General features: G+C 39.3%; 1 protein-coding gene across 8 annotated transcripts in view; it reads right to left on the bottom strand.

Annotated features, from left to right (window-relative positions):
• Nucleotides 1-17,064, bottom strand: part of nhsl1b (NHS-like 1b) — a 95,289-nt gene that overhangs the window by 34,416 nt on the left and 43,809 nt on the right. Inside the window, exon 1 of one of the 8 annotated variants that reach the window (XM_067483038.1) lies at nucleotides 12,767-12,925. The exons of 6 other annotated variants lie outside the window; for them this stretch is intronic. In XM_067483038.1, the coding sequence (XP_067339139.1) occupies nucleotides 12,767-12,782 (16 nt within the window). In that variant the 5' untranslated portion in view covers nucleotides 12,783-12,925. Of the gene's footprint in view, nucleotides 1-6,430; nucleotides 6,759-12,766; nucleotides 12,926-17,064 lie in introns of those variants that run through there. One more of the 8 variants, XM_067483031.1, reaches the window with a different exon arrangement.

The raw sequence follows: 17,064 nt of genomic DNA on the forward strand, positions 1-17,064 counted from the left end.
TTTGACATCATTAGGACTTCAGATAATATCATCTCGGGTAGCTCTGAAAAAGCAGGTTTACCACGATCACAACCTTCATAGTGTGAGCAACAAGATGACATAATCTAAGTTCACACGCATTATTGTATATTTACAACCAAAACTTTAAAGATAGAAAAGGTTAAAATGTCTCAGGACAGGCTTAGTGGTCACAGGATGATGTAATGCTATGTGTAAAACACACACACACACGTGTTAAACTCTGGTATCATTATTGATAATCCTATGTTGAGACCTCATCTGGGAAAAAAGCAGGACTCCAAATCAGTAGCTCCCTTGCCCCTTGCCCCTCCCACTCCCACCCCCCTCCCCTTCTGTACCATCAGAGCAATAATGGATGTAAGGAGGTATTAATAGAAGGCACAGATCTCTCTTGTATGCAGTGAGTGCACCTTCCTAATGGGGCCTCAGGGAAACAAGACCAGCTCCCTGATCAAATACTCCCCGCATTTAAGACTGCCATTATTCCAAATTAAATGGTGACAGCCTGTCTCTCTTTTCCTGCTGATAAATGGTGGCATACTGTCTGATGGGTAATTACCTCAACTGTAACTCCATTTGGTAATTACCACAATGCTATCAATATATTCACTTTGTGTGTGCTTTAACTCTATTTCTTGATGAATCAGATTATTAACTTTAAAAATCTGGGCTAGACATGCAGCACATTCACAAGACTCTCTGCTCATTTGTATAACAACGCCACCTTGTGGTTAGTGTGGCCAACAGCTGACACAAATGTAGCTGGTTTTCCAGTGTCATTCCACAGCACTTTGAAAAAGGTTAAGAACAGTCTAGAAATGTAGCTTCTACTCTAGACAAACACAATTATCATCAAGGCAGGTCCTGCCTTTGGTTTTACAACCAAAGATTATGGCTGTAGCTTCTTCTACTCTACATTTGACTACTTTTTTTGTCTTTAAAACTCTTTTTAAAAGAGTTGTTGCCATGGTGAGGACAACTCATTATTAAGACAGCTTTTAAAATCACTTTCTCCTCTCTCCTGCCCTTCACTCTGTCCTTTTATAATCAGTCTCTATAGGGAACTCGAGCTTTTCAGAGGCTCAGCTTTGTTTTCTGAAGCTTAATGAAAACTCCAGCTGATTGGAACATAAAGGGGCCTGCAGCTGAGAATAAGGCAAGAAGAGAGAGACTCAGGGTGGGGTACATGGTAGAGAGCAAGAGGTCCTTGGCTGATGAGAGATTTGGAGTGAGTAAAGATTAAACAGACTAGACTGTAGAGCAAAATGACCGAGCAGAGCAGCCAGTTTTGTTTGTGGTCCTATACATGTGTTCTACTATGGTTTTCTGGACTACTGTTTCTGGAGAACACATAACGTACAAGGCAGACTGCAGTAGATGGTGGCCCAGCAATATAATAATATAAAATATTACAAAATTAAAAAAATACTAAGAACACTGCATATCACTGATGATCACTGCATATTTATATTCATGTCTTGACAAAAGACTGTTTAGGATGAAACATGGTCATATGCAGTTAAGAGGCTCCAGTTTTTTTATTTTATTATCAATCTCCATTTTTCAGGCTTTGTTAGTGTGTACAATGTCAGAAAAATGCATCTTGTCATTTGCAAAGGTTTTGTTTTGACTAATCTGAGATATTTCATTTCCAATTAGAAAAGCAGCATATCATAATCTTTTAGAAGATAAAATTAGGTTATTATTTAAGGATAAGTCTATGGTAAATTGTCTGCCATGCACTCAATGATTAATGGATTTACAATCTTACAACTACCTCTGTGAACAGTCTACTTCACTGTACCTCACATGTATTGCTTTTCCTCTATAGACATATTTCTGGGTTACTGTAGACTGTGCACTTTCTGTGAACAATACAAAAGAAGTAAGGAATGTAACTGTGAATGCAGAAAGGGAGCAGACTGGTCAGCAGGGAACACAGGGCCAGAAACCTCAGAGTACCAGTCATGAAGCAGCATGGAAAAAAGCCTCCTCTAATAGCAGCGCATATTAGGGAAATGAGCTGTGACCAAAGTCGGTGCAGCCATGGAGCAATTACACACAGTTATCTTTCACTGTGTTACAATTAGATTTTTCAATTACTAACAAGAAGACTGCTGAGCTGACTGTGGCTAAAGAAGAGGGCAAGCACTGTTGCTGTTTTTGGGTTTGGAAATCACATTTATATGAGGTATGTATACATTTATTATAAGACAAATTATTTTCATTAATTGTTTTTACATTGTAGATCAGTTTTAGTTTATCACAAATTCCTGTTTTATACAGTCTATTAAGAAATGTATGTTTTTGTCTTATAAATCACTAATGATCCAAATTGATGCGTTTCATTTGACAGCATGCATGTTAGATTTTAAAAAAAAAACATACAGGAAAGACACTTCACCTCTGTAATTAAACACACACATACCCCTTTATCAGTTGCACACTTTTTTGAGGCAGCAGTGTAAGCTATAATGTAATAAGATGTTGCAACACAAACCCACATCACCACATAAAGGAGATGAGAAAAGAAAAGGAGACATCTTGATTTCAAGAGCTGTCTGGTTACCATATTGAGCAGTGCTTGGACTCAACCTCCAGGGGGCTCTCTATATCAATGTACTACAGAAAATGAAATTGCATTTACTCAGCAAGGAAAAGAGTTTTTATCGCATTACAGTGATTATCTGTCTATTTTATCCTGATGTGATAATCCAGCCATTATGTAAATGTCAAATGTTCACATATGGGGCCTTGAGGGTCTCCAACACCTGATCCCTCCTGAAATAGACACGGTTTTCCTTGACTCACTCGCATCTTCCATTGCATCCAGTCCCCCAAACAAAAAGCCAGCTGAGCCCTGTCCGACTTCATTAATTTGACAACCTCATCTACAACATATTGAAAGACAAAAGTGTTTTCCAAGAAAATACAAATATATGCTGTTCTCTTTTTAGAATCTGGGGATTTTCTGTCAGGATAACGAATGTAATAAATTGGGTTCTGTTGGTTGGATAAAACAAGCAACTCTATCTCCCAGCAACACTAACTCAAATGCAGGCAGTGGATAAAGTTGTATCTGTGAAGCTCCAGATGTGAACTCCACAACAAGAGAAAGCAACAAACATGAAGAAAAAAAAAAAAAGAATACACACGAGCAGATCAGGATCTCAGCCAGGACCTCAAGGGTGCAGACACAGACTGAACACTATCCAACTCAATTACCTCCCAGTATTTGTCACTGATGGCTTCATTAGCCATTAGTCACACATTATGGAGGAGCACCTGTTTAGCTAATCACTAGCCAGCCCTACCTATTAGGCCTTTACCAAGCTGAGAAGTCTCCATCTGTTATACAGAGAGAGCCAGTGATTACAGTTCACCTCTCTTACTTTCTATCCAAATTAGTATCTAAAGGGACGCAACCGAGAAGATGTGAATGGGACTGCAGTAGATTTTACATTCAGGGTGGATAGAAATTTAAACTGAGCATATATGCACTCAATTACAGACATAAGCAGGGTTAAAGAGTTAACGAATGGAAAAAAGAGAGGGAGGGAGATGGAGTCACAAAGATTGTGGTAAACAGGGTTGATTTGAAGAAAAACAGAGCCTTAACCCATTTTGCAGTTGAATGACTCAAAGCAAACCATGACCCCCAATTCTCAGAAGTGTTGAGAGGGGGGGGAGAGAGAGAGAGAGAGAGAGAGAGAGAGAGAGAGAGAGAGAGAGAGAGAGAGAGAGAGAGAGAGAGAGAGAGAGAACTCCCCTCATTTTCTTCATCTCATTAAGCTGTGTGTCGTGCTTTCCATTGTTCTTCTTCCACCAACCTGCTATGGGTGGGGGTTTTTGCACATTCAGGACTAAGCATTTTTTCTTGTTAGTCATCAGTGTTTGAGACTATGAGAAAGAGCATCTAACGTATGCCATTGTGTTTTTGGTTTTTCACTTCACCTAGAATCCCTGAGTCATAAAAAGATGAGCTGCTTTAACTGTTTTTTCTGCAGAAGGTGAGAAAAAGGCCAGGCCAGTGCAGCACCATGACCTTAAACCACAGTTTAGGACACTGATTTAGAATAACTAAACTGGGTTAAGATAAAAAAGGATAAGGATAAAAAAGGAATAAAGAGAGGAGAAACTTTAATCTTGCTTTTCTTTCTTTTTTTGTAAGGCTAAGAAGGAACTACTGTAGATAGACGCTCATTGCCCTCTTTTACAGCATATGTATATGCAATTGACATACTTTGATCTGCATTTTTAACAGCAGTACCATTACTGTATTTTAATAGATGGGAGGCTCGAATAAAAGCTGATAGAGCCATCTTCACTCAACTCATTGGGTTTTTCCTACATTGTAAGTATGGGAAATGTAGTTATATAATTGGGTGATGTGAAGAAAATAACAAAAAGCTAAAGAGGAGATCAAACCACTTCCAATTCCTGGTGCCAAAATGATATTACCCTAAATGATTTTTGGAAGTGATTTCTCCATAAATGTAGTTAATCCATTTCATTTGCCCTTAGTCTGGCCTTCCTCAGGTGCTCTTCCCAAGGGAGCCATTGGTACTGATTGGTCGATAGCTGAACCTGCCTCCCCACTGAGGGATTATGGGGGATCTGCTGGAACACCTGCTCCACCACTAAACCGATAAATGAAAAGCAGGAAAGAAGAAGAGGAGAGAAGTTCAGTAAAGAAAAAAGTTGTCTTTTCCATTCTGCTGCTAGGAAAAGTAAGATTTATTTCTTTAATAGGAGAGTTAAACAGAAAATTGGAACATATAAGAGGCATCAACTACAGACAGACACAGCAGGCACACAAAAAGACAGAAACAAATGCACACAAAAGATGTATTAGCCAGTTTGTGCATGGTTGTGTGTATAAGGGTCGTTTGTTTAGTGGTGCGTGAATACAGTGTCACTGGGAGGTTGATTAAAACTACAGAGCCCAGACAATACTGTACCCATGGCTGCAACATCTTGAGCTGTCAGAGCGTGTTAGTCAAAGCAGGCATAAGCATGGGCTGAACTCATCTGGCAGCAAATTGTTAGGCCAAATGCAGAAATAAGAGATGTGGTATGAAAAAAGCAAACATGCAGAAAAACACTAGAGATTAGTTTGTATAAGTAAACAGACAAAGACTTGAAATTGGACAATTAAAAAAATAAAAAAACGAATAACTGGATGTTAACCCTGCAATAACAACAACTTTGGTTTATGGTGTACATTCTACTTTACGTTCACCGATCACTGGCATTATAAGTTCTCCCTAATATGTCTATAGTATGGTACTAAATGATTATATTTTGAGTTCATCATGAGACAGAACAATGTGAAAAATAAATCTCAAAATGGGTCAGAGGCACTTCTTTCAACTTCTCTTTTATCCTTCACTGCTCTCTTATCTCCCTGATGGCTCCTTTATTAGTAGAAGAGGTGAAAGTGGGTCACCTCTGTAACCCCAGTGGTGTCAGCTCTGTTACTCTTCCCTCTAGGCCTGTATCATCACCTCCAGTTGCTAGCTATTGTGTCTTGTTCCCAGGGGTGGCCACCCAGGGGACCAATACTGCCCCAAATAATGATGTGGCGTGGTCAGAATGCAAGCATAAACATGGATATTTGTTCATTAACAAATAAATGTGAAAACACAGAGGCTGAATTAACAATGCTAGCTAATAATATGTGCATACATGAAAGTGGCCCACTGCCTGAGAAGAAAGCCTGTAAATAAACCAGAAATAAAATATCACCACACAAACATAACAAAACCCAAATTTCACTGATAACTAGTCCGCCACTTTGCAAAGTTATGCATTTTTGAGAGTATTTATGAAAATCTTTCTCAAAGGGTCATCTAATGTTTGGCCGGGAAACCCTCTACCAGCTCTCTGAATCCAAAGATCACAAGCTACAATGTGCAATGTAATCACACTGGATGCCAAGTGTAACACACACACACACACACAGGTAGAGGTGCACACTTGCACACACATTGACAGACGGCAAACATCACTGAGCTACAAAGGGGATGGAAATCACCTAATAGGAAGAGACAAAGCCTAGTTTGGGAAAGCTTCAACAGCATGTGTCTTGACTCTGACAATGTGATGTACAACATATAATTATTCAGTTCAGGTGACTTAAGTAAATTCAGAACAGTGCAACATAAACCCCAAATAATAACATAGCCAAACAATTTGGTGTAGACTCTTCAGACTAGAACCCTATAATCACAGTATCTATGAGTTTAAAGGTCTACTTCATCCCTTCTAGAACAGGGCTACTGTAAAATGTAGACAACAGTCTAGAGTGAAAATGAGCTATAAGGCTCGAATGTTACTCGTTAGTTTTTCTGATCCTAACTAACTGTGCCATCTCCACAACTTGTTGAGTCTGCTCTGCTATCTGTACCTTTGGCGTCTTGATACGTTTGCGTTTTTCCCAATGAGCCTGTAGCGATGGGTCCAAGCATTGGTTTGGGTGTCCAGAGAGAGTCCTGCTTCTGGTGAACCTTTGACACCGAAAGTAGACGTTTGCGCAGGCAGCCCTCTGGCCTGGTGGGCTTTGGGCTGGGGAAGGCCTCTGCCTGGAGGCTGTTACCCATGTTGTTGGTGGGCTTGAAAGAGCACAGAGTTCGCTTCTCACTAGAGGGGTCCTCATAGCAGGCTCTGTGCCAGCAGCTGACCACTAGCTCTGAGGAGAGGCAGTGCGCATATGTAATCATGGTCGGCTAAGACCAAACCCTCCCAGACAAGGCACCCTCCCCTGCTCTGGTCCAGGACACAAGCCCCCAACTCCTCCTTCTTGCACAATGCTCTCTTTCTCTCTCTCCGGACCCTCCAACTTGAGGTGGTGCGATGGAAGGGTGACCGAAAGGTTTTTGTGGGGGCGAGTGTGTGTGTGTGTGTGGGTGTGTGTGTGTGTGTGAGTGTGTAAGACCTCCCCCTTGCTCCCAAACCACCAGTAGTATTCCCCCTATCTTTATGGGAAGAGAGGATTGAGGTTTGGAGGCTCACAGTTGACCCAAGCCCCCTCTGTCTTCTCCTCGCTCTCCTCCTACTGTTTTTGTCCTTCCTCTCACTCTCCCAGGGGATTCTATTGACTCGCATCGATTTGCCTGACAAAGGAAGGCTGAGTGCAATTTTAGATTACAAGATTTAATTCCAGAACAAATATTCCAAAGAACTATTGTAGCATTATTCCATTACAAAATCCTACACAATTGTTAGTTGGCTGTCTGGTGAACAACTTGCAAAAACAGGAATTCTGACCCCCAAAATCCACCACAAAAATGTGAACAATACTCCAAAGATGCAAAATTTAAGAATAAAAATAAAGGGCAGGGCATTATTGAAAATTTTGAACAAGAAGCATCCACCACAGCCTCTGTGAAAGAGGATCTAGAAAAAGCCAAGGAATCATATGTCTTAAAAGTCAGTTCATTTAGTAAATCAGAGATAAGGTTAGACAAATCAAGAACATCCTTCTTCATCCTTCTGACACAGAGCTAAGACATTGACCAGTGGCATCCACATGGCCTCTCCTACCAGCTCCTCCTACTCCCTCTTTCCTCTTCTCCAAATGCTACTCTTGTAATCTCTAAACCGAGATTATCCAGCATCTAGCCCCTGATTGTGACAGACACACACACACACACTACAGATGGACAACAAGCTGTGGATAATTACCTACATTAGCACCACAGCTCCAGTGTGTGGAAGACTTGCCATGTGGTCAGCTGGTTAACTCAGATGACCTGAAGTGTGAAGAAAGCTTCATATGGGCCAAATACCTACCACTATGTCAAGTGTGGCTTAACTGGTGCATGGGTCAGTCCTAAAATATATGGATCCAAATGTTTTGACGTGGACAAAACAAACTTACTTTTGAATTTTTTGATGAATTTACCTTTATCTGTATTACCAAGAGGTAATACAGGTGTAAGCACAGCAGAAACCAGATAATAAGCAAAAAAAGTGGGTGAAACTAGCCAAAGGTGGTAAAAACTAACCTGCCATGTGCAGGTGTGTATATGTGGGTACAGTCCTTGAACAGCTTGACTGTGGAGGTAGGCAGATTTTTTGGTATGGCCAAATTAAAAGGCGGAGATCAGTAGAGGATGGGACTAGGAAAAAAAAAAAAAAAGACTGGACAAATACAATGACGGCTGATCAGTAAACAAAAGTTCAGTCACTGAACAGAAACGGAGAGGTTCCATTTCCAAAAACAAAGGTTAAGCAAACTAAGAAGTTACAAGGGGAGGGGTGTGCTTAAACACTAAGGACAAATGTCTCCCTCTGGTGGTGCCAAAGTAGTGCTATACACCCGCGTGAGTACACTTCATGCATATGCAAATACTTAAAAAGCACCACTATTAACTCTATTGCAATTTTGTGGAATAGGGAATTTTGTGTGTGTGTGTGTGTGTGTGTGTGTGTGTGTGTGTGTGTGTGTGTGTGTGTGTGTGTGAGATCTTGTCAAAGGCTCAGCAGACAGCCAGAGGCTAAAACAGCCATTACTGATGGTTATCATTTCCACAGGACGGTGAGTCAGCCAACACACAAGCTGATTACAAAACCAAAACCACGGTACACAAAGAAACACATGCACATTGGGAACAAAATGGACAAACCACACTCACACGTACACACGAGCCACTCAGCCAAAAAAATTCTGACTGTGGCCTAAATTGCACTTAACACTGTTGTTGTTGCCCTAAATCCATAAGTACATGGACACAGTAGGTCATCCAGTTCACACAGAGAGCAACATCAGGGGGTATATAGTCATGTATAACAGCATCATCACAGCAGGGTTTTTCTTTACAGTGACACACACATAAACATACATTACCATTTCACAGGCAGGTGTATGCAACATGTATGTTAGGGGTGGTGAGAAATCACATGTGTGAATATCCACATAATCACATACAAAACTGTCAAATGTCATATGTCTCAGTGTCTGCTGTTAATGATTAGGTTTTACCCAGTATGCAATGTACTCACAAAGCCCACTGCCCTAGCATTGGGATTATTACTAGTCAGCATATGTGTGTGTGTTTTTTGCGTATATCTCATTATTCGGTACAGTACAACATCCATGTTGGGACAATGTCCACTGTGTGCATCTTAATATATGCTTTTGTGCATTAAAATTCTTCAATGTGTTTATGAATAAATACCTTTCTCTGTAAGAAATAGGAAGCCACTGCAGACGGCTTTCAGTATAGGGACAATAGTAACCATGGCTACATGTAGGTTTGAATGGAGTGAGAGCACCTTCATGCTGAGTTAGTCCTCTGTCGGGGTAAGTCACATACTCCTATACAGGGAGTTGACTATGGTTTTCTCAAACGTCACCCAAAACCTAACTTTTCAAGCTTTGTCCCTTGAAGCATCACAGCTTGACTCTCACTAAGAAACTATGTCTCATTCTAAAAACAAACAAAGCCCCCCTTACCGACTTCTAAGCAGCTTCCTAAACTTCCTGATTATCCAAAAAAGCTATTGTTTTGTAAGCTCTTTTTGGTGGACAAAAGGTTCACTGGAGTCCTCGCTATCTATTTTTTTCTATCAAAACTAGAAATAAGCTCAAATTATGGAAGACAGTGACTTGTCTACAGATGCAAACCTATGGATTTGTGAAGTGAAGACTGAAAAATTAAATTAGTCAACAAACCCAGAAGCAACTGTTTCTAAACTTAACTGGAAAGTTAGCTAAATGAGGCAGATTCAACCCTAATAACAAATTGAATTGGATTAAGTAGCTAGAATAAGTGGAATAAATTCTTAATTTGTGGATTCATTTCAGTCCAAATTCTTAAAATCAAAGTTTTTATTGCATTAACATTTTACATTATTCCATTTATTAATATTAATATGAATTTCTTTATCCCCTAAAGTTGTGTGATGTTTTCTTGGTCCACAGTTAAGCAGCTTTAAGTTATAGGTTAACTTAAAAAAACAGATAAGAATCAAGTTTGTTGACAAGTAGGTTTTCATATAAAAGAAAAGTGTCTCAAACTCAAAAACTGAGAAATAACAAGAGACAAGAACCAAAAACACATAAACAGATAGTAAACATAAACAGAGATAATACAGAGTTCTGAGGCTCAAGACTGTCTATATATTTATAAAAGGTCTTGTTATGTCTATCTAAGCTGGTCCTGTATCTTGATGTAGATGGACAAAAGCACTAGTTTTTACCTACTCTGTTGTCTAAACTTCTGTACCTCTGGTACCCCTGTCCTGTCTCTGTTGTTCTTCTCTTTACCTCCAAAGGAGATAAGCAGCCTGCCACATCGATAGTGAGAACATCCATCAACATCCCGACCCACAAGGCCAGAGGGCAAATAGTGGGGCAGCTTCAGTTCAAGAGGTCACAGTGGAGCCACAGCCACACAGCACAGGTGCAATGTTTAATGAAGGACTGTCCTTTTACAAGTTCAAACAGGTTAACAAGGGAAGACTCTAATAGGTTTGCTAAAATAAGGTGCTGACACCTCTATTACTTAGGCATAAGAGAAACCGCTCTTCCTCTCATTTCACTTTTAACTGGTCAGAGAAGTAACAGCCAACACATGGCCCCCACGTGATTAAATGTATTTACATTCCCATCAAACTAACACAAGAAGATGTTCTTTGTAAATGTAAATTAGCTGAATGAATAAAAATGTTGCTGGTTAGGTTTCTGATGACTGACTCTGTTTGGTATTGTTGTTGTATTAGTTAAAATACTTAAATTAGGTTGAAAATCAGTTGCACATCATTGACTAAATGGGGTAAAATACACTTTTCATCATTTGAATAATTCTGAAAGTACGTCACTTTATGATTTAATTAGTTTAAACAAGTTTACACTCCTTTATAGGAGGATCTTGATCACCACATCCGCCCTTCACTTTCAATTGCTGTCCAGAACCACAACACCTGAAGCTGCTGTAATACCCCTCCATCTGAAAGAACTGCAATCCGAGTGCCTGAAAACAAGTAAAAGAAAAGTTTGAACCAAGTTCACCTGAGCCAAAGACATTTTTTGCAGACGGGACAAGACCTGAGTTGCCCATAAATGACCTCACAACAAGGTCAAATTAATTCTCAGCAATATTTCTTGACAGAGCTAATGTTCCCTTGACACGAAGAGATGTTGCAACTTCTAAACCTTTCACACTGCAGATAACTTCTGAGTAAGAAGGAGGTCTCCTAATTATTATTATTGGCTAGCAAAAGGGTTTACACTAAAATGCAAGCTTTACTGTGGAATAGAAGGGGGGCTGAGTGCATGTGTGGTCAAAAGAGATGAGAGTTCACTCTGGCCACAGCTAGATGTGGAGGAACATGGACTAAAAATGTGCAAAAATCTGCCTTAGATTTGGCAACTAGAACAGTCCGAATTCAATAATTTAAGCGAACATTCTGTTACTGGCAACCAATGTAGAGTAATCTACTGGTCGGATCACAGTGTTACATGTAATGCAAAGTATTTGGGTCAGTGTACCATGTGTTTTGGAGCCGGAGAGCCAAACTAGTGCTTTTGTTTTTACAGCTAATGTTGACTAGAAGGTATGTTTATCAAGTGCAGACAATCATGTTTAAAAATGGTCATTACTTAATTTAACGAAATAGATTCTTCTGTCTAGCATCTGTTTTTCTCCATATTTGAACTCTGCTCAGCATTACACTGTGTGGAAACTGTACAACTAACAACATAAATTACTTCATACAGCTGATGAACTGGAATGCTGCCACAAATAGTTGCAGTGCTCCGTTTATTTGACCTCATTTCTTAAACCTATAGAAAGAGAAAAAAATTATCATTTCCAAAAAAGAAAAGGATTTCCTCATTTCTAAGATAAGAACCATTTGGACGGTTTATTAGGTTGCAGCTGATTTTGATTTCACTGCAGCATAAGAGTTTCACTGCAGTGCATAAAGAAGTGATGATGACAATAAGTGTTCTCTTCTATCATGGAGTATCCTGAAGCCTACTGGGCAGTTTTTGCTGCTATTCCTCACATAATGTTGACACTGAAATCAGTCTTTATGTTGGTGCACATGTATGTGTCTGTGCATGCATTTGTACATATACAACAAATATTAATAGAATAGCTAGAGTCACAAGCATCTACTGTAAAATGGCACTAGAGTGGGACAAAAAAGACAAAAAAAAAAAAAAAACTGCCAGTAATAGAGAAACCGCTCTTCCTCTTATTTCACTTTTAACTGGTCAGAGAAGTAATAGCCAACACATGGCCCCAGTCTGCAGGACAGCAACCCAGCATCTGCTGCTTGGCCAGCTGTTACTATGGACAACAGTCAGACACAGACATCACTCGTCGCTGGTAAAACAGTCTCCTTTTAAGTTCAATAAAGCAAACTCAAAGCACATTTAGTGAGTTGCATAAACAGCTTTCTATGTTACTACCTCATTATGTTTCCACAAAGTCAATAATTAGGACAAGAAGAGCAGTTAAAAGCAAAAAGAGGAAAAGTCAGGAAACTTGAATGAGTGAGAGACTGAAAGGAGGAACTGAAGGAACAAAGGAAGAAGTTCTAAGAAAAAAACAAGAAGGTTTTCCTTCACTAAAAACAAAAATCAGCTTGGGATACCGAGTAGGTGAAGTTGCTTTGACCGAGATTCCCTTCCAGACAGCGTCCAACTTTTCTTTGTCTCAGAAAGTCTAACGCCAAAGTCCACTCCTGCACTAGGACCGTACTGGTGTGTCATACCGGCACAAACACTTACCTTTCAAACAGAACATGGCTCCTCCGCATGTATCCACAAAAAACAAACACCAGCTTCTTTTTTCCTCTGCTTCATTCTCAGTCTTTCCTGATTTTTGCTCTTTCTTGCCCTCCTCTCCCCCTTTCCTCTACACTGCTTGGTCAAAGCGTTCAAACACAGACACACAGATCCTGACTCACACGCTCCTGTTTCTGCTTGCTTCCTCTGCCATCTCCCTCCCTCAAAGTATCCCCTCGCACACATACACAAACACACATGCTCTAAGTGGCTGCAAGCCAACTTCTACACTGCAGGAAAGTGGTTTGGAACCCCCTCCCTCCACTCTACTTCCCCTCTCTTTCTCCCTACATCTCCGACTGTCTCTGTACCACACTGAGCCCCCTAATACCTACAATCTCTCCATCCTATCAGCATTTAAGAGGTAGAGAGTAAAAAATCCAACCCTCAACTCTTATAGCTCTCTGGCCCTCTAACTGGTCTACTTAATGCTGATACAAAATTACAAAAACAAGTATGTAAGTACAATAACAATGTTTGAATTGAGCATACAAAGTTATATATATATATATATATATATATATATATATATATATATATATGTTTACCAGGGCATTAAAAATAAAAACTAAATTACACACATAATGGGTGTGCCTCGTTAATGACTGCGATTGTAAAAAATCTGGGCAGTCAGCAGTTCAGAGTGAGGCAGGGGCCCCTGGCTTGAGGCTGATCCATTGTATGCCCATCAAATATAATCGCTTTAATCCTCACAATCCAACTGTTTGTTATCCGAAGCAGCTACAAGCTTGGTATATCCCAAACCTTTCACACTGGCTGTTCTGAATGGCTACATGGAGTCACATGAAAGGGAGACAAAAATACAGTACAGACTCACTTGCAGACTGTGGAAACACAAGTAGTCAAATAGAAGTCTAAATACCATTTGTCTTTGGGTGTTTAGCTGTTGCTTATATCTATTACAACTTAATGTTTTTGCCAAAACATTAGAACCCTCTCCTTTTATAATGCACTCCAGTACAACTCCACTACCCACTTTGACCTCAATAATAAACACATAGAAGAATTATCACCTTTCTGATAGTTTTAACATGAAAACTGAGAAATTATAACCTTGCAGAAGTAGAATTAATGGCAAAGCCACTGCATTGGATTGCAATAAATTGCACAGGTGGTCATAATGTTATACCTCATCTGTGTATGTCATCATTGTAAAGGTTAGTAACAGGTTAAACAATGGTCCTTATTTGACACAGAAACAAATAAGGAAACATTTTAACATCAAGTTATTATTGGAACAATATGACAACAATGCATATATTGTCTATAATAATCATAAAAGCAGTACAGTATTTCAAACAAACACTGGTAAAATATGTTGCTAATTGAAAGTGATTTGACTGTGTTTGTACACACAAGTCTCTGTCATGTACATGTTAATCCCACCCACAAGCCTCTGCATGCTGTAACACGTCTACCTTAACTAGATGTCATGAACAACAAGCTGACGGGCATCTGAGTGCTTTGGAAAGTGTGTGTGACTGACATAGAACTCCTCTGTTCAGATAAGTGGATAAAAATCAGCATTCCACAAAAACACAAATGTGGAAATAACCAGTAATAGAAAACACGCAAACCCTCAAATAAACCTACCTAACCACTCAATAAAACTAGACTTCATCCAACCTCCACCTTAATTGGTGGTGGCTTCACTCAAATGGCTCTAACTGTAAGCTTTATCATAAAGGCCTTGGCTCTAAAACTATTTGAGGTCTACCTAACCAATGTTTTCACAAAGCCAAAGCAGTAAAACCAAAGAGGTGGATTTAATTCTCTGGTCTTAACCAATCACATTAAAACAGCTGGCAGTATGGGAATACTGAAAGTATGGGAAAGATAAAAAACATACTTTTCTGATTTACCCATTATCTGACATGATAAGGTATAAAGCTGAAAAAGGTTGTAAGGCTGATGAAGGTTGCAAGACATGACTGTTTTCAATGGATCACAGGCCGGAAAGACTGGGGACTGCACCACACTAATTGAAAGGCATATTTCACAATGCAAGTAATTTTTTTTCTTATTCCTTGCATTTATTTTAATTTAGGTTTATAATTTGTGTCATGTTCATGCAGTATATTGGTTGTGTTTGATATGTCTTTTGAAACTGAATCTGATCTGTTCAAGCTGTGATGTCTGATGTTGCTTTTGCAATCCAACACGTGGCAAAACTCCACTGGTTAAACAGCAGTCTTGTACTGTAACTACAGGATATAAAAACTGGATTCAGACGGATTCCAGCTGACCACTGTTGTCGTTCTCCAAAATTCAGTCTCTCTACAGATAGAAACTATAATATCGGGCTGAATAATGTGCTGCATATGAAAAATAAAAACAATATAAACAGGCAATAAAAAGAAGACATGCATGATGAGGAACTTAGAGTTGGAAAAGGCCTAATTCTACCAGGCCTCTTGTTTAAAAGAGATCAAAACAATTAGTTTGGATTTGTGTTAAATTACTGGAAAATATAATTTCATTCACATGACATTGTCACAGATTTTGAGTATGTGCTGAGGAAGATCAATATCATTATAATCCATCACCTAAGAATTATATTGTGGCCTGTGTTGGGACAACATCAGTGCATCCTATCAACCTAAGTCGTGGATGTTTATCCTCTTACCACCTGAAATCACGTTTAAAAAATAATAACTTGCTTTCCTCTACTGCCCCTTTTCATTGAGTCACATCATTTATAGATTATATCCCAAATACAAACGTAATAGGATACATTCAATGTCATAAAGAAAAGATGGGTAATGCTGCAAGTCAGAGATTAAGGTTTTAGAGTAAAATAACGATTTATGCGATTTAATGTGTGAGACAGGCTTTGCAGGGTTTGTAGGATACAGTAAGTCTGATAAGGGATCAACCCATGGAGACTTAAAACAGAGGTTACAGGTCAGAAATAAAAAGATGTGACTTACCTGAATATAAATGCATTATTGTCAACACATAGGACAGAAAGAGAACAAAATAAGTAATTAGAAAGAGTTCAACACCAAAAAAGTAGGACGTTTAATATCTTTCCTTTCAGATTTGCGTAGATGCAAGATGTGTGCATGTAGTGTATATTTTATGTACATTACGATTGTTTGTACATCCTGGGCTTTTGGCCACATCCCGATTTCTGTCTGTCTGTCTTTTAATGAAGCCTTGCTGGTTTATTCATGATCATCTCTCCCCTACAGCAAAGTATCATCTGCTAATCTGGATTTACACATGGAATACACAATGATGATGGGGTGTTTCTGTTTGTGTGGAATGTGTGCATGTTATGCAAGAGTTCAGACTGATCTGTATCCTCAGTTTTTTATATTTGTCAAACCCAGTGCTGGTTCTGGCTAGGGTTACTATATAGGTCAATTCACTTATATGAGAAAGGACACATTGACAAAATGTAGATACAAAAAATAAAATACAATAAATCACATCACTGACCAAATTCTAGTAAATCCTAAAATCCAAAATTGCATGTTAACATATTGCAGTCACACTTGCCAACAGAAAAACAGTAATGAATCCAAATCTGTGTTCCCTATACTGTGTGACTTGATGTACACCACATATAAACAGTATATAAGAAGCAGTAAAGTAATATTATAAAGCCCAGACTCCCAGATGTCACACAAGCCAGACAGGGATTCTGAAATGCTGAAGGGGGCCACAGTGGCCTGGCTGGGGTCTGACTGTCCTATCTATTTCTTAAGAACAGCCATCATGGCCACCTACCAATTGATTTAGACTTACAGCCATATGTGGGAAATCAATGGGGTTGATTGAGAACATTGATTAGGTTACTGTATCTCGTGTGTGTGTGTGTGTGTGTGTGTGACAGACAGAGATGAAGGATGTGGTAAGTATAAGGAATAGTCAATTTCAATCACATTTTATTCACCATTACCTAACTGCTGCCACACAGGATTCTGACCTTATGCTCAGAGCTGTTTCCCTTTAGTACATAAGCAAAGAAATGGTCTACATACCTAGTAATACCAAGCAGGTTTTTGAGAATGTAGCAAATATACAGGCGTGAGTATGCATGCCTAAAGCTCTCAGTGAGTGTACTGGTGATAGCCACTATCCCATACAAAAATTCAGGAGTTTCTCCATAAGTGGATGATCTGGAAAACCCTTATAATGACTGAATGACATCCCCAAAATCTTTGTCCCAATTATGGCCCAGTATTTTCTAATAATGCAATCAACTGCTGCAA

Source organism: Channa argus, chromosome 17 (genome assembly GCF_033026475.1).
Source record: "Channa argus isolate prfri chromosome 17, Channa argus male v1.0, whole genome shotgun sequence".
Classification (NCBI taxonomy): Eukaryota; Metazoa; Chordata; class Actinopteri; order Anabantiformes; family Channidae; genus Channa; species Channa argus.